Source organism: Cibotium barometz, chromosome 59, assembly GCF_041138505.1.
Source record: "Cibotium barometz isolate CiBa-2024 chromosome 59, ASM4113850v1, whole genome shotgun sequence".
Lineage (NCBI taxonomy): Eukaryota > Viridiplantae > Streptophyta > Polypodiopsida > Cyatheales > Cibotiaceae > Cibotium > Cibotium barometz.
This window is the reverse complement of record NC_141104.1, coordinates 18526507-18549550: the sequence shown is the minus strand read 5'-3', so window position 1 is coordinate 18549550 and position 23044 is coordinate 18526507. Positions and strand designations below refer to the sequence as shown.

Here is a 23044-nt window from a genome sequence, read left to right as displayed (position 1 = left end):
AATGTGGACCTATGGCGACCATTCAAGTTAATCTCAGGGAGATTATATCGTCAGGGTAATGATGGAGTGTTGCGGCTTATACCTAACCCTGACCAATATGAGGAGATCTTGGAATGGGCACATGCGGGTATCGGTGGAATCCATGCATCAGCTACTACTTGTGTGCGACGTATATCTCAGGATGGGAAATGGTGGCCTACCATGCATGCGGATGCTGAAAAATTTGTTCGTAACTGTGCTTCATGTCAAATTCAACAGCCAATTCATAATGTCACATTATTCCAAATTTCAACTACACCAAGTTGGAGTAAGTATATTGTGGACTATCTTCAGCATGGTCATACTGATCAAAAAATTCCTAAATATCAAAAGCATGCTATTGAAGTTGAAGCGGCAAACTATATGCTGATAGAGGGCCAACTCTACAAGAGGGGCAAGGATGGCAACTTACGCATGTGTGTATATGAAGCTGACTACTTGAAAATCTTGACTCATGCACATGCAGGTGTTGGGGGTGGACACTTTTCGGGCAATACCACAGCTAAGTTGATTAGGTGGTCTGGGCTTTGGTGGCCAACCTTACAAATGGATGCCGAAGAATATGTAAAACGTTGTGATGATTGTCAAAGGACCAAACCTCCCATCACAAAGGACAATATGCCATTGCGGCCTATGTTAAGCACACGTGGTTTTGCAAAATGGGGTATTGATTTTGTCGGTCCCATTAAACCTCCAGCTCATCACACGCATGCCGAATATACTATAGTCGCAACTGACTATTTGACCAAATGGGTAGAGGCAAAGGCTACAGTTAAAAATGATGCCAGAACCATAGCCAAGTTCTTGTATGAGTACGTGTTTACACGCTATGGCTTACCTATTGAAATCGTTAGTGATCAAGGTGTGCACTTTGTGAATGAGGTCATAGAGTTTTTGCTTCAAGAATTTATGGTAATTCACAAGCGTTCTGCACCCTATCATCCCCAGACCACAATGGACAAGCTGAGAGTACTAACAAGATTCTCTGCACAGCACTCACAAAGATTGTTGAGGGACATAGGACTGATTGGGAGCAAAAGTTGCACTCAGTTCTTTGGGCATATAGGACAACCTATAAAACATCTGTGGGCACAACCCCATTTGAGCTTGCTTTTGGGCTAGATGCAATTCTTCCCATTGATACAATTGGACTGGACTGGTCATGAGCTTTCACAATGCATTGATGAATTGGAAAAGCTTGATGAGACCCGCTTATTGGCGGTAATGGGGATGTATGCCGAGAAGAGGAGACAAAAGCAATGGTTTGATAGAAATGTAACAACTGGCCGATTCAAAAAAGGGGACCTTGTGCTCTTGTACACACTTAAGAAGCATAAGAGAAAGCTCAAGAAACGTGGCCTAGGACCGTTTGTGATTAATGAGCTTACTCCAAGTGGTGCAGTGCGTTTAGAGACACTAGTGAGCAAATGCCTAACTTCATTAATGGAAGTCGTCTCAAGAAATACAATGAACCATTAACTGAAGCCATGCTTCAACAAATGCATGCTGCACACACACGGAAAGAAGCACATGACCTACTTAAATGTCAGGCTCAAGAAGAGGCTAAAGCTAGAGTTGCAAAAGCCAAGAAGCGTCGCAAGGCTTCTATGTTGGCCTTACAGTTGGCTACTGATGAGAACAATATGTCGATCCTTTCAATATTCAAGTGTGTCTTCATCTTCATGAGACTACCTACTTTGTCTCTGCCTTAATTGACTCTGGTGTGCAGATTATAATGTTCTCTTGTTTGACACATGGATAGCCTTGGGACAACCAACACGTGCACATTTCTATTGACTTACGAAGCTTCTCAGGTGAAGATAACCCTATAGAGGGAAAATGTGTCATTATGATGTCCATTCAGGATCACCAGATGTCAGTTCCCTTTTATGTGGCAAGTACGTCCAAGGCAGTGGTAGAGGCTGTTCTCGGTCGATCATGGTTAAGTGCTATCGATTGTTTATTAGATTGGAAGAATAGACAATACAAATTGCAAATTGATTCTGATTGCATCTTGGGATCTACTACTCCACGAGCTTTATCATGTCAAAAGGGTGGTGTTTCTACCTTACACAACCCACTTTCAAAATCTGCTCTTGAAGCTCCAACACAAATGATGTGGATAAACGATGAGTCCTCAAGTGAGGGCCATGGCTGGCATGTTCCAACTACTCTAGTCACTGCTCAAAGAAGGCCAGGCAAGAAGGAATTATCAATTTGGCTACCCAAAGATGCATACAAACTTGTACCATCTAGCCTAGTTGCTAAGCCTCCTAAAAAGCACATCTTTTCCAAGCCTAAACCTCAGATTGTTACTCATTGGGTCCCAAAGCATGTTCTTAAAGCACAAGGCTATTATGAGGGTGCAACAGCACTTTGGCTTCCCAAATGCCATGGTTTACTAGAGGTAAAAGAGTGTATCAATAAGATTCCAAAAGCCACCCTTGGTTTTCCATATCAGTGGGGGTGCAAAGGAAATCAACACAACCTCTTCAAGATAGGATAGGTGGTTGTGATAGCACCTACAAATCTCCTTGTGTTGACCTTCCCAAAACATGTATTGAATCACCAGTTGTCCCAATTTCTCCTTGTTACACAATTCCACCATCAACTTGTGTACCTAAGACAAATCCAACTTTACATGAGTCTCCTTTGAGCATAGATTCTAGCACTTCAATGCTTAAATCCTCTTATCTTGCTCAAATTCCTCGACAATTGCTAACCTACCCAAAACCAAAGGTAAGGCATTAACACTACAATTGAAGCTCTTTGGTACATCAGTGTTTGAATAGTCTCACATTTACTAATGTGGTTTCTTATGTCTTTAGAGGATTGTGTTCTTTTTGAGATGATCTTATCTACAATGTTTTTGATTGGGATTGTAATGATGGATATGAGTGTATAAAGTTTGAAGTTTCTAAATTTCATTGTTCTACGACCAGATACCTCCTGATGGATACTTGGCGAGATACATGTCCACCATGCATTGACCCTGATAGTACTCAACCTGAACATCGCGGGGGTTATAGTGCTCCTCCTTTTCAAACTCATTCTAGGTACTTTTATGCTCCCTTAGGTGAAAATTGCTGTGGGCATCACTTTGTCACTTTATTCTATCAACAGCATTACCCATTTCCACATTGTCAAGAGTGTGCACGACTCGTATTAGGAGAAGCTTCACACATTTGTTGGCTATGCCGCTCTTACTTTCAACGATATGGCACGGGCTTAATGAAACAAATTGTGGGAATTACACCCCAACGCCATAACCTTCTTAATGTGAGAGAACCAGAACGAGGACCAAATCAACGTAGATTACCTGAGGAGGTTCAAGCACAACAATGGAGGGATACATGCATAAATGACTTGCAACCACCTATCTTGCAAGCCCTCCTTCCCCAAGCCTCAACATGTCAATTTTGGATCACTATGAGTACCTATATTGAGTAGTTCCAAAATCGAAATTGTCTGCTTAACCTTCCCATAGAACCAATGCTATATTTTAGCGAGAGGAAGCACTCCTTCCTCTACCACCTTCTCCAGAGGCCAGTTTTTGTACAGGGTTGTCCTTACATCCTGAAGTGATTGATACAATCTTTCCAACAGAAGTGGACATGGATCCACCACGAGTACAAGGGTAAACTTATCAACTCCACAATAAGATCAACAAGCCAGGGCACTTTTCTCCCACTGGGTTTTTTCCCTCGGCTATATTCGGTGATTGGCACCAATAACAAATTTTATTCCTTTCTTTTCTTTTCTTGTTTGTTAATAAACATTTTGCAAAGATCTCAGCTAAACAAGAGCATACAAACACGCCCCAATAGTCCACCTACCGTGCACACAAATTAGGAAGGGGGGAGACATGCAATGCCTACAAAGAGCAAAGAGAAGCAATCTGCACAACATCAGCAATGCATCAATGCAAACGCACAACATCAACGAGCACTACAACAGGTGTATTCAAATCATAATCTTTTGTTCTTTATGTGCTTTTAACTTTTGGATATATTGTTTGCATGTTCACACACAGTTGGCTGGTTTAAGTTTTAAATTAGTTGTTAAAATGTGGTGAGTGATTTCTAGATTCTTAGAGGACTTAGTAGAAGGTATATCTATTTGAAGACGGTGTAGGATATATACCAATGGAGTATGCCAAGTTCTTATGCTCTCGAAGTATATTAGTTATCCCTAGTGGTAGCTACCTCTTGGGCTGGGTGCTAGGATTAATAAAAAATTTACGAAAATCATGTCCTAAAAAATATATACAAGTGAATCGAGACATGACGTGTCTACAGCCATGTGGAATGCTTGGTAGGACCTGGGGTTGTCTTAGCACCTTGGGGCCGATGCCTTGGTTTCCATGGGGTGAACACTGACATCTAAAAGGTTAAGAAAGACCTTCAAGGACTCTATCGCCTTGATGGATGCTGGTAGGACTCTGGGGCCCTCGAGACCAATGCCCTCATCTTCATGGGGTACTCCTTATGTCAAAAAGAAAGAAAAGGGTCTGTCGCCCTTGAGATACTTAGCGGCCTTTAGATTCTCTTGGCGGAGGTCTCTTGGCCATTGCTTGTGTCTCATTGGGATGGAACCTTCCTCGTTATTCAACTTTTACACACACACACCAAAAAAAAAAGGGTCCAATCACCATTGCTCATATTTAGGAGTCGGGTTGCCACGTAGGAATAACTTAAACAATTGTAGAACATTGAGACTGCGGTCATAACCTGCGATGTACAAGCACACTTGCCTTTGCATAGCACTATCTACCACCTAGTCTCACTTTGACTAGTCTTTACTCACCTCTTTTAGCACTCTTTAAAACTCTAATCAGCCTTTCACTAGTATGCTCACGTGTGAGATTGTCATTGCTGGTTTTTTTTTTCTTTCAATAAAAGGCTTTACTTGTATCCATTGTTTTTTGCAGCTTTTGCTTCTACCGCGCTCGAGGACGTGCGCAAAATAGGAAGGGGGGAGTGTTGCGTGACGAGTGGTGATCAATGCAAGGATCCAACACAAAGATGCAAGCAAGAAAACAAGAGACTTGACATTCTTATTTAGGGCTCTTGTAAAGAGTTCCAAGTTGTAGATGAGTGTGGGAGTGGGCTTAAGAATAATCCCACATGGGAAGTTTTGGGAGTTTTAGGAGTTTTAGTATAAAAAGTGGCTCATTTGAGAGCTTAAGGACACATTGGACTAAACTCATGTTTGAGCTCTCTTGAGACTAGCTCTCCCTCTTGTTCATAGAGCTTAAGGACACATTGGACTAAACTCATGTTTGAGCTCTCTTGAGACTAGCTCTCCCTCTTGTTCATAGAGGTGCAAGCTCTTCTCTCTCCCCATCTACACTATTGTATGAGCAATGCTCTTCTAATTCAATGCAATGAGATGATGTTTTTTTCTCTCTTCTCATTTCTATTCTCTAGTGTGTATGCTTCCTTGTTGATGCTTGTGGACTCTCTATTAGGCTTTGTGTGGTAGTGGATTCAAGCTTAAGCTTCTCCATAGCTTGTAGCTTATCCATGAGCAAGGCATTGCTTGAGTAGTGATTGAGAATACATGTTTATTTCAAGTTCCATTAAGCTTCAAGGTTTGTGTGCATGCTAGGGAAGTAAGTGTTTGAGAATGAAGTATGCTTTGAGCTTGTGTATGAATTAGCTTAGCTTTCTTCTTGTATTGGATGCATGAATGAGTGGGATAATGAGTGAATGAGCTATGGCAAGATTGAGCTTGTGAGTAAAGTCTATGTCAAGGTAGTGGTGTTCATAGTATTCTCTCCCGCAAGGGATAAGCTTTTGTGCACCGGTACGGGTTGAATCCCTAGCTCCGAAAGGGATGCAAATCCCATTGGATTGAGCTACACACGGATCATACTACTCATGCTACAAGTGAGAGAGTCTTCCGTCTCTCCATAGAGAGCTGCACTTTATATAATTAACTCTCTCCATTTTTAATAACTGTAAAACCAAAGAATAGTCTATCTTGGGAGAGCAAATTAAAGTACCAAACCAAGGGCTAAAATGTATTTGATGATGCACAAGGCTTTAGCAACAACCCAATGGTGGAGTTGGTGTTCATAGTATTCTCTCCCGAAAGGGATAAGCTTTTGTGCACCGGTGTACGGGTTGAATCCCTAGCTCCGAAAGGGATGCAAATCCCATTGGATTGAGCTACACACGGATCATACTACTCATGCTACAAGTGAGAGAGTCTTCCGTCTCTCCATAGAGAGCTGCACTTTATATAATTAACTCTCTCCATTTTTAATAACTGTAAAACCAAAGAATAGTCTATCTTGGGAGAGCAAATTAAAGTACCAAACCAAGGGCTAAAATGTATTTGATGATGCACAAGGCTTTAGCAACAACCCAATGGTGGAGTTACACCCTTAATGGCTTAGAAAGTTGATTGTGATTAGCACTAGTCACAATGTTAATAGAGGTAATTTTTAGGTAACAAACTAGAGAATGATTTGAAGATTAAAGCTCAAATACTTATTATTTGTGCTCAACAAATAAACATGTACATTCTCCACATGCTATATGATGAACCCATGACTCAAAAATTTACAAGATTTGATGAAAAGATGATGTTTTTTTTTTACATGTTACCTACTGGAAATCGTTGCCATGCCTCCGATGGGAGCTTTTTGGATGGTTATCTCTTCACTCCCCCTTAGATGCCTTGTAGCCTCTTGAGTTGATGTAGTTTCTCCAAATGATGCCTTCTTACAATAGATGAGCCAAAACACTTTGATTCTTGATGATTTTGGAGCTTGGGTAAAGAGGGAAAACATAGGTTTAATGGCTAATTAGTGATGCTAATGATTTTTCTAACCGAGATTACCCTAGGATGCATACATGATTAAGGGATGATGGTTGTCTTTGATACAAAGTTGAATTTTATACCTAGCGAGGATTAGGGTGTTTAGAAATGGGTTAGCATCAACATGTAATAAGATGATTAAGACTAATGACAAAACTAGAGCATAATGATAAGCCAAGTGATTTAGTAAAAAGCTCATATGATATTCCATTAGATAGAGAACCTTTATATAGGCTTATGTACATCTCCAATAGCCACTAATTGTGAATCCTAAGCTTGATTAAGCCATCCCCTAATGCTACGTATATTTCAAGATCACCTCCCTTGAAGTGAGCACCCACTTGGTTTTCTCATCTTCTTCTAGGCACCTTTTTTGCCCTCCATTTGGGCTAGACATTCCACATACATCTTCATACTTGGGCTCCTCTTGAGCCTTTGAACCTTACTCTGAATAATACAACTCATACATCATTGCTCCTAACATTCACCCAACATCACTTGCTTTTTTCAATAGTGTAGGTTGTGAGAAAATATATTGAACCGTGCGTACTAGCATTGTACATGAATCTTTTATATTGAATATTCCTTATAGAGAGAAGCAATTTGTCCCTTTTTAAGATTTTTTTGTCTTTAACTAGATCTTATTGAGATTGAAGAAAATGAGGAAAGTTCACTCACTAATGTGTTCAAAGTGTATGGAGTTTTTTTTAAATCATAACACCACAAGCTTATCCGTGGTGATCGATTTTTGAGCATAGTTTTCTAAACAATATCCATTATAATTCAATTGACAATAAAAATTCAATATGGCCAAGCATATCAATTAATAGTAAAATTCATATGATTCTTTCTAAATTTCTTGCATTGTCATGGCTTTTGTTGTGAGTTCATGATTGAAAGGCTATGCTTGCTTTTACCTATTATTGTTACCCACAATCTCTTCACCTTGAGGGAGAGTCTTAAGTAACATTCTTACATTTTTTCAACATAGTGAGAAAATCTCACAATACATAAGCCTCTCTCTCTCTCTCTCTCTCTCTCTCTCTCTCTCTAAACCATGAAATCGTGGCATATTTTTAAAAACAAAACACGTTTTGATATTTTTGAAATGTTTTTGGATTGTGTTTATTTTAGGAACAAAACATGCTCTAATATATGGAGCAATGGAGTGATTGGTGAAATAGAGCGAATTATGGAGAGTGCAGATGCTTCCATGAGAAGCTGTAAATTGACATACCTTGAGCTCACTAAAGTGTGAGGATTCTTGAATAGATTATTATGATTTAGATTTTATTATCTTGCTAATATCTTAATTAAGTGTTAATCAATCTCATCATTTGATCATGACTTTTGTCACTTCCTTTGATCCTCCCGAGCTCTTAGAAATTGCACTTTGGATGATTACACATTCACTAAAACTAGTTTAATTTTTTGTTTACTAAACAAGGCCTTGGTCACAATTTATTGAGTAAGAACTATATACCCATATTTTGTTTTGTTATGGGCCATAACAAAAAGGGAGACTCACAATAAATTAACTACTATCTGTCGTTATAAGATGATGCTATGAACACCTTCACATGTTTGCATATGTACAAAACCGGTGTGTCACATGTCAAAGGAAGCCCAAACATGCCTTCAACAGCTCGTTGCAACATGCCACATTTTCTCCTAAAAGCTCATGGTACTACACAACTCCTGTTGGCAATCGCATAACCGACTGACCTTCTATCACACTGTTCAGGAAAACATATTTGGCAAGTCAGGCACAACCACAACCACAGAAAAAAAGGTGCACATGCATTTTGACATGAGCAAGTTTATTGCATGCAAGCATAACCGTGGACACAAAAGGATGCAGTCTTCATAACTAACCTCTTCACATAGTAGTAGCAAAAATCTGCCAGGATAAATGTCTGAACAACTTCTGACAGAAGTACTGATGCCGGCCATAAGCCACGCCCCAAAGCTACCAAAAGATAGCCACGGCTATCCAAGACCTGCAAACAACGCAAGAAGAATGAACCTCTGTAGCGGTACAAGGGCTTTAATCACCATCGAGTCCACATGCAAATGCAGAAACATGCTCTCAATGTCCATAGCATCAGTTGCATAAAAGGTAGTCAAGAAAAAACCTTTACCTGGAAAATCCAGTGAACACAGCTCAAGAATCTTGCCACTCCCAAAGCAAAAACATAGTGTGCAGTAAAGGGCTCAATGACCTGCAGCAACAGTAAGCAATAATTCCTCCCTTAGCTTGAAGCGCCAATGCACAAACAAAAATAACATAGCATAGTGTGAGCTATCAGCAAATGCAAATAACCTTGGTGTTCTGCATGATTCGAAGCTGCGGCAGGACTGACACAGCCTCCAAGTAGACACAAAAAGCCCAGAGGATCCTATTTACAATCCAATGCCTTGTGGTGGGGTGGACAACGAGAGCGAGTGCAGCACAAGGTATCACCTGCAAAAAAATATCACCGGTTAAGAGTCGTGACTCAGAACTTTTTACGTGATCAGAAATAGAGCTCGAGCATGCCTTCCCAAATATTGACGTCCTACCTACCACTATATAGATAGAGAAGTTATCCAGGCCTGACAAGTAAGTAGACTTCAGCTTATAACGTATGGTATAAATCACCCAGCATGTAGTGACCAATGTCGCTGTGTCCAAGAGGGTATGGATATCATATTCCATCACAAGACTGCAGTACAGCCGAGCAGCTAAAAATAGTGCTGTCAACTCCTGTGACTTCAAAGACAACCCTGCATAGCATGTGCAAGCACCAATAAGTATCCCATTCCTTTTACAACCACTTAGCAAGACATCTTATTAAAGGCAGAACGCACAAAACTGATCTGGTTGCAAATCTGTGTATGGTCCCATACCCACAGCAGTTTCCTGTGTAGGCTTTTCCAAACCTTTAGTACTCAGATGTAGGCAAATTCTTAGATATGGTTCGACTGTACCTCAACCAAGGTTACCGAGGCTTGTAAAGAAATATTAGCCACCTATTGGTGTGGATCGAGGCTCGCACAACCTTCTCAGACCGTTCACTCAGTTAAGATTGGGCTCCTACGGGACCTTGGGGATGCGCACCCCTAATTTGTCACCACTTATATACAAGAGCCATAACCTATGGGAGAAAATTATGGGTTGATTGAAAATTGCAAGTATTGCAACCTCCACATGCCCAATCCCTTGTTGAGAAGCACAAAACCACACTACAATTGTCACGTGCACCATCTGTCCTAGGGTGCTACATGGACATTCTCCTTCATCTAGGACAGAGGATGGCCCATCAACCTTTTCTGATGGGCCAAGAGCGCCCTAGTCCAAGGGACAAGTCGCAAGACATCATCTCAGTCATTAGGGAGTCTAGGTAACCCTTCCTGCAAGATGTAATCATTGCACAGGCCAGATCGGACACTTATTAGACCCCATGGTCGGGTGTCTCGGAAGGCCAAGTCAGGTGTTAAGTCTTTGTCCAAGTCCCAGACAAATGTGTCAGGCCAAGCCACTTTGTCATGTGGTCACTAGCAATGGTCAGTTTAGGGCCATGGTCGCTGTGGACAGCCCATGGCATCCGTGAGTAAAGGACCAAAAAGGGGCATTGGATAATGTTCCGTCAAGCGGATGTGGGTGAACCCAAAAGTAGTCTGCCCATCTCTAGGGGGCATAAAAAGTGTCATGTGGAAGTGTGCCCTAGGCACACCTTTCCACAGAATGCTTTTGCCAACCCTAGACCAGCCATGAAGCCGTATTTATAGAGGCTTTGGGGACTCATCTTGTGCATAGCTCTCAAGTGTCTCGCTTCCTCAGCCCTGTGGGTCATCTGGAGCATCAAAAGCAAGCAAGCAAGGGGTGGCCAGGTCATGGACAGCAATCAACCATTAACGCACATGCAGCCTTGCAGGCAACTTCCTGACGCAAAACACAGGGCAGAAAGAGGTGTCTACTGGGCGCACCTCTGCAGCAGACCGTAATGCACAGCAGAGCAGGGTGCCATATGGACATTCTCCTTCATCTAGAATGGAAGATACCTTTTCTGATGGTGGCTGTTGAAACTGTACAAAACGTGTAAGAAATGTTTTATACGTATGAAACGTTCTTTTTCAGCCGTTTTTTTTCTTAGGCTACTCTGCCTTGGTTCCCGAGGGGCTCGAAAGCTGCTAACCAGTAAGTCTGGCTCCTGCCCGGGAAGAAGCTTCATACAGTGCTGCATGCCGCTAGAGGTGGTGGTCCTGGATCATGAGAACATCAACAGTTCCCCCACGAAAGCTGTGGAGCTCCATCTTGGTTCCCGAGGGGCTCGAAAGCTGCTAACCAGTAAGTCTGGCTCCTGCCCGGGAAGAAGCTTCACACAGTGCTGCATGCCGCTAGAGGTGGTGGTCCTGGATCATGACAATATCAACAGTTCCCCCACGAAAGCTGTGGAGCTCCTTCTTGTTGATCAATTTGTGCCTTTTGCAAAAGGCACCTCCAAGCTAGTAAATATTCCATTAGACAATCCTCATGCCTAAAAGACCAGGTGTCGTGCCACTGCCAGACTCTCCATGGCACAGCAGATCTTCAAGGGGGGGAATAGTGGCAGTCCGAGATGGGCAAAGTCTCTCCAAGTGGGCTCGAATGCGAACGGAAGGATGCCCCCCATTGTCACCATTTGGCCACCCAAGTGGTCCCTCAATCTCGTGTTGCTTTACAAGAGGCCAGGTATTGTGGCCAGTGCGTGGACCCAAGTGCCTACATCTGCCACCACATTTTTCTTTCCTGGAGTGTGCATAATCTAAAAATGAAACATACATAAGAAGTTTGCCATCCTCATATTCTTCTCCGAAAGCTTTGTTTGTGTCAAGAAGTACCTTAGGCTTTGATGCTTGCTTGACCATAAAATCAACCCCAAGAAGGTAGGGTTTCCAAATAGTCAAGGCATGAATCACAGCCAACAACTCCTCATAAACGCCCAAAGAAAGATCTGCATCATGCAAACGACGGCTTTCATAAGCTATGGCATGTTCTTCTTGATTTAGGACAGCCCCAATGCAACTTCCGGATGCATCACACTCCACACAGAAAGGTGTTCACACAACTCCAAGTGTATGAGGAGTCAGTGCTAGTTGTATTGACTCATTTGACGAGTCCGGCCAATTCTAGTGAGGGAATGCCATCGGAGGATTCTTCACAACCATGGAGTGTTGGATTATATCATCTCCAAAGGCTCTACATCATCTTTTTCATGCTTGTATTGGCCATTTATGAGGCCCCGCATTGGCATATCTTAGCAGAGATTATTCAACATTTTTCTACCATTTTTTGGTATTTTTAGGCATTTTATGTAGCATTTAATGCTACAGCCATGCTGTCGGCCTGCTACAACTAGCCGACCAGCATCCTGAGGTAGTATATAAGGGCTGGCTCCCTTTCCCTCAGTCCATCTCATATTTTAGCATTCAGTTGAGGTCATTGGCAGCTGCTACTGCTTCTCATCATTGTACAGCACCTACGGGCTTCCCTCATGCTCAGATTTCAGCAATAAACATCAGTTTCCAGCATTTACAGGTCTTGTACCCGGGCCTACATCTATGTTTGATATTTGCTTCACTTTCTTTCATGGTATCAAAGAAAAACGCTGACCTGTGAGCAGAAGAAAGCTGCGTTTTTTGTTTTGGAGCAGAGGCTTCGACAGTTTGCTGCGTTTTCTGCAGGTTTCAGCGTAGAAGGTGCTGCGTTTTCTTCCGGGAGCAGAGGCTTCCTCAAGAGTGCTGTGTTTTCTTCATCTGACACTTGGGACTGTTGTATTTCTGAATTTTCAACAAAGATTGCTGATTTTTCTGATTGTTGAAGCCCTCTTCTTAGTGCTGAGGACAAGGAACTACATTTTGGAGATATCTTCTTCCTCTCCTTTCAATTTTCCACCCTCGCTCCCTTTCTTCTTGCTGTGCACAGCCTGAGAGGACTTGCTGATTTTTTTCAGCCCCTTTTCTTCAGAGAAGGTTTCTTGTCAGAGGACATGGCTTCACGAGATTTCTCTGCTGTTGCTCCTTCTCCTGTTGATTCTCCAGCACTCCCAATCTTTCCTCTCTGAGTTTCTCTCATCCAGGTCTTGCTCCCACCCCTACCCACATACCATCCTACAATCCTCCCCAAGTCAATGACTCCATGAAGCTTTCCGCAACCAACTATCATACTTGGTCTTTCTACACTCAGTTGTTGTTGGAAGGAGCCGGTGTGTGGATGGCTATCTCCACACCTCACTTGGTGGACCCTGCTTTGAGAAGCATACTAGATGCTCGGGCTCATCTTATCATCATCCATAGCATGACTCCATCCGTACAGGCACAATTTGTCTCCTCTCGGAGTAATGCTCATTAGATGTGGACAGAGATCCAAAGGAGGTATGGGAGAGTTTCGACATTGAAGATTGCCAAATGGGAGTCAGGATTTGGAGAAGCTTACCATCACTGAGTCAGATAACCTAATTGAACAGATCAGAGAGTTTTCCCGTATCAAGTTGCAACTCGAGGAGTACGGGAGCACCATCAACAATCCCATCCATAAACTTCTTGGTAAGTTGCCTGCTTCCTTTGATTCTTTCAGGGATAATATTTATTTCCATGATCCTCTCCCCCCTTTTGAGGAAGTCATGAGTTATCTCCACGACAAGTGCATGCTTCGCGGAAAAGGCAAGTCGGAGTCTGCTTTTGTTGCCTCTAACAAGGGCAAAGGCAAAGGCGGAAAAGGGAACTCCAACAACAACAGCAGCAACAACAACAACAACAAAGGCGAAGGCGGAAAAGGGTAAACAGGATTCTAAGGAATCCAAGGACAAAAGCAATGAATGTGATTATTGTGGCAGGACAGGTCATACTGAGGCTCGCTGCTTTGCTCGTCGTGATGATTCTCGAGTAGCAAAAGCCCAAGTATAAAGCCTAGGATGCTTCTAAAGCATCTGACAAGGACAACACCAAAGATAAAGGCAAAGTTTCAGAGGAGGGATCTGCCAAAGTTGCATACATGGTAGTCACAGATACATCCACTTCTTCAAAGGATTCATTCCTCGTGATCACAGATATGACTTCTCCTGAAGAGTTTAGTGTCACACCTAAAGCGGTGGAATGGGTTGGTGATAGTGGTGCTTCTGCCCACATGACCAATCAGGCCCATATCTTAGAGGACTACCAGACTATCTCTTCTTCAGTTCATATCGGCAACAATTCTTCGCTTTCTATCACCGATGTTGGTAATGTTTCTTTGGGTTCCTCTGCCACCTTACATGATGTTCTACATGTACCACGAATTTCCAAAAATCTGTTTTCACTATACAAAGCTTCTCAGAAGGGACTTGGTGTGTACTTTGATGATGAGGTCATCGAAGTAATCGACACGAAGACTCTCTCAGTTGTTGCCAATGGAGTCCATGATGGGAGTCTCTACAAGATCACCAATTTTTCTTCCCAGATCCCTCACACTGATTCCCATATTCATCAGCTTTTCTCACCCGTTCTGGCTTTGGTTTCTAAGGCAGATACTTCTTTGTGGCATTCTCGCTTCGGTCATGTACCCATTGCTGCCTTACAAAAGTTCCATTCTAAGCAGGTTGTCAGCGGACTACCTCAGCTCAGTTCTCTCTCACGCATCTGCTCATCCTGCATGATGGGCAAGCATCATCGAGATGCATTTCCAGAGGAGGCCACTCATCGAGCAACCCGAAGACTGGAGCTTATACATGCAGATCTTGCAGAACCTATGGAGGTTGAGTCTCTTGGCGGGGCTCGATATTTTCTTCTTCTTGTGGATGATTTCGCTCGCAAAGTTTGGGTATGTTTTCTGGCTCGCAAGTCAGATGCTTTTGCTAGTTTGAGGACTTGGATAGCGATGGTGGAAAATCAATTTGGGGGTAGAGTTTCATTCCTCTGGACTGATAATGGTGGCGAGTTTGTACCATTTGATGACTTCCTTGCTTCGAAGGACATTCACCGATAGACTTCAGTTTCTTATACTCCTGAGCAGAATGGAGTTGTGGAACGAAAGAACCGGACCGTCAAAGAGATGGCTCGTGCTTTGTTGCATCATGCAGGTCTCCCTCCTGCTTTTTGGGGTGAAGCTGTGGCTACCTCAGTTTATCTCATTAACCACTCTCTCACAAAAGCGAGTGAGGGGATGACTCCCGAGGAGGCCTTTACAGGACACAAGCCTTCTATATCTCATCTTCGTGTTTTCGGCTGTGTTGCTTATGTGCATGTCCCAGATAAGAAAAGGACCACACTCGCCCCGAAGTCAAAGAGGATGATCTTCACAGGCTACAGTCTGAGATCCAAAGGGTACCGCTTCTGGGATCCAGAGGTTGATGACATCATCATTTCCCGTGATGCTCGATTTGATGAGAGCTTGTTTGGCATTGATTCCTCTCGACCTGATGCATCTTCCGACTTTCTGGATGATCCATTTCCGACAGATGCTAGTGATCTTTTACCTCTTCCACATCCAGCTCCTCCTCCTCCCCCTGCTGCAACCCCGGTGCCAGCTGCTCCTTTATAGTCACCCGTTCCCGTTGCATCAACTCCTGCAACTCCCAGTCCCTCTACGAGTACTACTTTGACTCCGGGACTACCCTCACTAGTGCTTACCTCATCACCACTTCCAGCAGCATCGGATGAGTCCTCTACTATAGCTGGATCTTCTTCTTCACGCTTTGAGAGGAAGGTTGGCCTACCTCGGTGGATTCAGCAACTCTTTAGAGATTCTGGTCTCACTGATGCACAGCTCCATAACTAGATCTCTACCACCACCCCCTTGGATCTCGCCATTCATCTCGGGCTTCCACATCTCATCAGAGTGAATTATGCTCTCATGAGTTCTCTCCAAGAGATTGATGAGCCTGAGAGTCCAGAGGAGGCTCTTTCACAGCCGCAGTGGCGGCAAGCCATGGAAGATGGCCTCTATTGAGAGGAATAACACTTGGTCTTTGGTACCACGGCCTTCTCATCATCGTGTTATTGGTGTGAAATGGATTTTCAAAGTCAAGTTTCATGCAGATGGTACTTTGGACAAGTACAAAGCCCGCCTTGTTGCACAAGGATATCCTCAAAAGACAAGTGAAGACTTTGATAAGACATTTGCTCCTACAGCCAAGTATACCACCTTTAGGATTGTTTTGGCTCTGGCTGATGGCCCGTGTTCCAGATGGATGTCAAATCCGCTTTTCTGAATGGAGACTAGAGGAGGAAGTTTATGTTGAGCAACCTCCTGGTTTTGTGATTCAAGGACAAGACACCCATGTTTATCTTCTGCAGAAGGCTCTTTATGGTCTCAAACAGGTACCCCGTGCCTGGTATCAGAAGATTGATGCCTTCTCGTTATCTCTTGGCTTTGAGAGGACATATGCTGACAGCAATCTCTATGTGCTTCTTTCTGATGGAGATATTTGTGTCATTGTTTTGTATGTTGATGACCTCATTCTTTCTGGCTCAGATACTGGGTTGGTCACACAGGTTCAATCCAAGCTTTCAGAGACATTTGAGATGACTGATCTTGGCCTTCTACATTATTTTCTTGGGCTGGAGGTTTGACAGAAAGATGACTGTATCTTCATTTCTCAGCAAAAGTATGTGAGGAAGCTGCTCAAACTTTATGGGTTGTCAGATTGTACACCACTCTCTTGTCCCATGGATCCCAATGCCAAGTTATCCAAGGAGGATGATACACCCTTGGTGGATTCCACAGAGTACCGGCAGATTGTTGGCTCATTGCTTTACCTTGCCAACACCCATCCAGACATCTCCTATGCTATGAGTATCCTCAGCTAGTTCTCATCAGCCACTCGAAGGTCTCATTGGCAGGCAGCTTTGAGAGTTCTTCGTTATCTTCGAGGTACTTCATATTATGGCATCACCTACTCTTGTGGTGCTGATTTGGTTGGCTTCACAGATTCTGATTGGGCAGGCTGTATTGAAACTCGGAGATCTACATCTGGATATTGCTTTATGCTCGGTTCTGGATTGGTTTCTTGGAAGTCTCAAAAGCAGAGAACTGTTTCTACTTCTTCCACCAAGGCTGAGTATAAATCCTACCTTCTCTCCTCTACTAAGGCACTTTGGATTCATCAGATTCTGGACCATTTGTGCTGTGCCGACACTTCCCCACTTACAATTTTCTCGGATTCTCAGAGTGCTATTGCTCTAGCACAGAATCTTGTGATACGGGGACGATCCAAGCATATTGAAGTGCATTATCATTTTGTACGTGACTGGACCGAGTTGGGCCTTCTTCATCTAGCCTATTGTTCTACCAAGGACAATGTGGCTGATCTGTTCACCAAACCGCTTCCGAGAGCTACTATGGAGGTGTTACTTCAGCGTGCTAGTATTCGACCGCCCCTCTGGCACTGAAGAGGAGGTGTTGGATTATATCATCTCCAAAGGGTCTACATCATCTTTTTCATGCTTGTATTGGCCATTTATGAGGCCTTGCATTGGCATATCTGAGCAGAGATTATTCAGCATTTTTCTATCATTTTTTTGGTATTTTTAGGCATTTTATGAAGCATTTTATGCTACAGCCATGTTGTCGGCCTGTAGCAGGCTGACCAGCATCCTGAGGTAGTATATATAAGGGCTAGCTCCCTTTCCCTCAATCCATCTCATATTTCAGCATTCAGCTGAGGTCATTAGCAGCTGCTACTGCTTCTCATCATTGTACAGCACCTACGGGCTTCCCTCGTGCTCAGATTTCAGCAATAAACATCAATTTTCAACATTTACAAGTCTTGTACTTGGGCCTACATCTGTGTTTTATATTTGCTTCACTTTATTTCATCGGGTTCTACAAGTCTCGAATGAGTAAGATAGGCCCGCTCATCACGGTATCCTTGAGACGAACGAAATCCTTTTTCTCATCAACTCTGCATTTGAAGACTACCTATCACATGCACTCTGCACTGTAGTGCATGGTGACAAACTGGCTCATCATCATCAGTGCAACATTGTAACAGTATTAGTACCATTCAGGATGATATTTGTCGTACGCCGTGACCCCATTGTAATCCTCAATCCAGGATAAGTCAGGCACGAGCTACGTAGGTCATTCTCAGCCATAGCAAGTCAGTCAGTCAGTCAGTCAGTCTAAGTCCCTTAACCCACTTAAAGAGACGCATTCATGCATATATAGTCAATAGAAACCTTAGGGTTTGCATCAGAAAGCATCCTGCTTATTGCATCATTCATGCATAGCATCTAGACCATTGTAGGAACCCCAGATATCATCCAGTATTTATCAAGATATTTACTAGGATTTTTTTGGTATTTTTCCCGTCATTTTTAGCATTTTTCACATCATTTATGCATTTATGTTGGACATGAGTAGTCAGCCAGCTCAGGAGCCAGGCTCCTTGTGTCCATATAAATAGAGTCCTTGCATAATCATTCACTCATTCAATCCTATTCAGCAATCAACATTCAGGCGCATCAGTCTTCAGCCTTGCATTCACTTCAGCCCTATGCGTTTTGCAGAAGCGTGTCATCCTAAAGCTAGAGGAGCATCAACGCTTGTGCATTCAGCCCTCCATCAGCAAACGCAGCAATTCTCAGCATTCAGCCACCATCAGTAAACCTTGTGTTTTCTGCATCCATACAGTTTTCAACATTCATCTTATCATCGTTTTGCTCCAGCCACTTGGTGAATGTAAAACGCAGCATTCATATTCATATAAATAGAGTCCTTGCATAATCATTCACTCATTCAATCATATTCAGCAATCAGCATTCAGGCGCATCAGTCTTCAGCCTTGCATTCATTTCAGCCCTATGCGTTTTGGAGAAGCGTGTCATCCTACAGCTAGAGGAGCATCAACGCTTGTGCATTCAGCCCTCCATCAGCAAACACAGCAGTCCCAAACAGTCCCAAACAGCCCCTCTCTCAGCCCTAGCTTTGCATCCCTCCCTCATTCCATTGGGAAGAGTGCATAGGCTCGAGATTGAACATCTTTGGTGCTTCTACAGCAGTGCACAGTTCAGCCCAACACTTGGTCTTCAGAGGTCTTGCGTTTGGCTTATCGTCAGTCACACCGTCAGCCTCTTTAAGGATAATAAAGCAAATACTATCTCGGTGACGGGATAGGGGGCCCTTCAGTGGGTAATTCGGGACCCCATACGGTGTACAGTTCTCATCTCTCTCTCTCATATCTCTTTAAAGTTTGAAGTCATTAAAGTGGATTGCTAAACTCGCGAATCTCAGGATACAGAAGACGGTGTGAGCATTTGTGTGACAAGATCCTCCAATACGAATACTTCCGTTACATGTTGCATTGGTATCAGATTCAGCTTGTCCACACACACCGTATCCTAGCGTGAGGGCATGGATGGTCAGATTGCGTTCCGGCACGACCACCGACTTCAGCGTCATGTCTACAGAGAGGAGAGTACCCATCAGCCAGAAGAAGTCTCCCCCGAAGGAGACCTCGCTCTTCCGACTACAGCAAACACCATAGCTCTTCTTAGAGCTCAGAACCACCTGCTCATGGAGCGTCTCCAACTCTTGGAGGCAGCAACCGCACGTCCTCCTCCGCATAAAGCAGCCCCGACTACATCTCCCTCTTCTTTCACATGGAACAACAAAGAAGAGAAGACGAGGCCCAAAGGAGAGAAGATAAAGCAGAAGCAGAAGCAAGAAAACAACAAGAAAAAGCAGAAAGACAAGACTATGAGGAAGCCCAACGCAGGATCGACGAAGACCGATGTCAGGTTGAACTCGCCGCTCGGGAGCACCAACGAGAGCTCGATCGAGAACGTATATTACTCGAGCACCAAAGGAAAAAGGAGGCCATTCATCTTAGATACCAGCACCTCTCTTCAACATCCCCCACCTCAGGTGCCACCAGCCAGCAATCCGCAGCATCAACTACCGTCATTTGCAGTCAACCAAATTTCAGTAAGTATGATGGTAAGTGTGATCATTTAGCAATTAATCAGTATTGTACCGCCCATAGGGTGTGCACGTGACATTCCCCTCTACTAAATTGTTGCTGGGTGATACACATGACAACCTTTCGACTCCTCTGTTGTTCCTCCTCCACTGAAACCACTGCCCCCTTTTGACTTCTTCGACCGGAACTGAGGTCAACTGCAAGGAGTTGAATTCTTTGAGCCAAAGACTTCTTCACTGCGAGAACTGAATGGCAAATGCTACTAAAATTGCTTGGAAATACTGAGTCACCCCTAACCTGTCCGTGGAGGCAATGTTCCATATTCTAGCATAATCCATATTTTCAAACAGAATTTTATATCTCATTTACATATCAAACCAATATCTTAACTTCTATGTTGTGTAATTCTACCTTAGTTATCTAAAACCTTAAACCTCGAGTTTGAGGACCAAAAGTTACCTACTAAAAGTAGATGCATGGTTTGACTCTCACACACTACTTAGTCTAGATAAGTTCCTTGGAGTTAAAAAATACATGATATCACCTAAGTGGAGAACATTTTTAAACTAGGTCTACATATAGATTTTACATCAATTGCATATCATCAAATATCTACCAATGTAAAATATGCATATAATAATAAGGGTGCTAAATATTTATCTCAAAAGAATGTTTACAAAAAGAAAACAAAAAATATTTACAAGAACATATATACTTTATGTATCTTTCATAATGTTTCACATGGAGATACAAGGATTGCAAACTTCTTATGTGGAAGAGAACCCCCTGCTACCAAGTTGAAGCCCAAAACTCCATTTACTCCTTTGATGATGGATGACATTCTTCCCCAGAAAACTCATGGGTAAAACTTGTATGCCTTGCAAATGTGAGATGCTAGACTAACTGCTAGGATGACTATTATGCTGATGCAAGCCCTGTGTAACCCTATATGCTATGCAAGAATGCAGATGGATGGGTTATTGATGCATGCCTAAGGGGAAAACCCTAAGGATGGCCTGCAAGATCTTGAGAACTGGATTTAATTGAGCAGAAGCGCCTAACATGCTGACTTACTGAATGACCTTTGGAATGAACATGAACTAAGACTGGTTACCCTATAACGCTCTGATACCAATGTGACATGCGAGGGATTGATCATAGTAAAACAACCTTGGGCTAAACTAAACTATACTTAATTATACTTAAGAGATAGACAATGGTGTCAATGCAATGCAGCTATATTAAATGGATGAGTTACAATGAAGATCTATAAATAGATCTATGCTGTCCCTAGATGAGTATCTATCGCGGGAAGAGAGAGAGAAGCTGAATGCTGATGATGAATGACTGTTCCCGTCTCCAATGCTGAGGTCCACCCTTGGAATCAATGTTGAACATACTGAACTGTTGATGACGATGCTGAACTGTTGATTTGTTGCCTCCCTTTGCTCCCTAGGAGGGAAAACGCTGAGAAGAATGCAAGATGCTCAGATGCTCCATGACTGTAATGATGCACTTCTATATATATATTGAAATCTGGATGCTGGCTGGGTACTGTACAGCAGTCGGCCAGATGTCAAGGACTCCACGACTACATTAAATGCCTAAAATACTGCTGTCAGCTGCCATAAATGCTCTACTACTGCAGTCAGCTGCTGACCAGGACCTGTCGGCTGGCTCCACAGTCCACAAACTGAAGTGATAAATGCTCTAAATGCTATGTACCAGCTGTTGGTGATGTAGAAGCCCCAAACACATGCTCATGCTGTGTTATATGCTGTAAATGCCTGGATAAATGGATTAATGCTTATGGATGCCATGTCACTTGTACAACCAAAGGGTGTGCACAAGAGGACCTAGGTTCAAAACCCCACAAGGTGGGAGGGCGCCTCTACAGGCAGTTAAAAACGATAACTATGGGAGGATCTTGGGCCAAAAGCAGTCGGGAAAAAAAAATCGTGCAACCGTCTTTGGTTATTAGAGGAGGGATCTATGCCATACGATCATAAATCAACATGGTGTGTACACATCAGCAATCCTCTTAAAAAACTGATGTAGAAGAGGTGACCCCTCGTATATCACATCACTGCAAGGAACAATAAGCTGTCCGCCACCTGTTTGTCTGTTATCCCTCACTCTTTTACAGCCAGGGGAAGCTTTACATCCCTCATCAGCGCTAGTGTGGAAGACCCCCTTCCATACTCCATAAAAGCACAAAGAAACCACCACGCGTAGAGCCATAGCACCGTGACCAAAAACATTGACATCATGTAAATTTGACTTTAAAAAAGAGTGATTCCTGCTTAAATTCTAAACAAATCTCGAGTGTTTCCTGCTTGGATTTTAAACATCATCCAGTGTACTAGAGCATAGAAAAGGGTTAGGGTTTAGGAGGTTGAGCTGTCCTAACCCTTAGATACATGTTTGTTTAAATCCGATTTGACCCAGAGCACATAGGAAGAGCATCAAGCTCTGAAGAAAACCTGCGCATGTCTTCTCCTTGGTCAGTTTGAAGATGAGAACAACGATTCCGATGGCGTGGATGGTCTCTGCGGCAATGAAGAGGTTGTCATGGTTGCGGACCATGAGTCTGATAAAGAGCAAGGCGAAGAGGGCAGCGGCAAAGCCGAGGAACGCCTTGATCTTGGTCGGCTGGCGATGGAACCATGAGGTGACTGTGCGCAGGGAGTTGCGCGATCTGCGTCCAAGAGCCATGGCGGAACACGAAGGATTTACTGTTAGGCTCTGTAAGAGAGTAGATTTTATACAAATTGGCTTTTTTTTCCCGGTTTTATGGTTTTAATCCCACTATCTAAGAGTGACGTCATGATTTTCCACAAGTGTTTTTGTAACATTAAGGCTTACATTTATACCATTACATGATGAATTAATTAATAATTAATGGCAGCCATCACCCTCATTAATGCAAAAATGTAAACCTTACAAAGATATATTGTAAGGTTAAACCTTCTGGTTGAACACCCCCTTCAATTCTCTTTCCTTTCATACCGCTAATTTTATGTACCCAAACAAATACATGGTTTGGCTCTTGAAAGGTGAAGAAAAAATATGCCCTTCAGAGTGAAGAACAAATTTGAAATAGGCCTTCTTAAGAAAAAGGATACCCTACTTGCAAAAATAAACACTTATCCCCACTATCTATGAATGACGTCATCCCACCACCATCTGTGAATGATGTCATGATTTTATCCCACTATCTATGAATGACATCATGGTTTTTTTTTAATCTCATTGAT

The 23044-nt window shown here is 43.0% G+C and overlaps 1 protein-coding gene across 1 annotated transcript; it reads right to left on the bottom strand.

The window, feature by feature from the left end:
- Positions 1-8380: 8380 nt before the first annotated feature.
- Positions 8381-22565, bottom strand: LOC147605556 (uncharacterized). The gene is made up of 6 exons (XM_086793476.1): positions 22271-22565; positions 9434-9633; positions 9191-9331; positions 9009-9089; positions 8743-8867; positions 8381-8603 (listed from the first exon to the last, which is right to left on the bottom strand). Exons 1-6 carry the CDS (start codon positions 22500-22502, stop codon positions 8555-8557), a joined length of 828 nt encoding a protein of 275 aa, XP_086649602.1. The 5' UTR covers positions 22503-22565; the 3' UTR covers positions 8381-8554.
- Between the last annotated feature and the right edge of the window lie 479 nt (positions 22566-23044).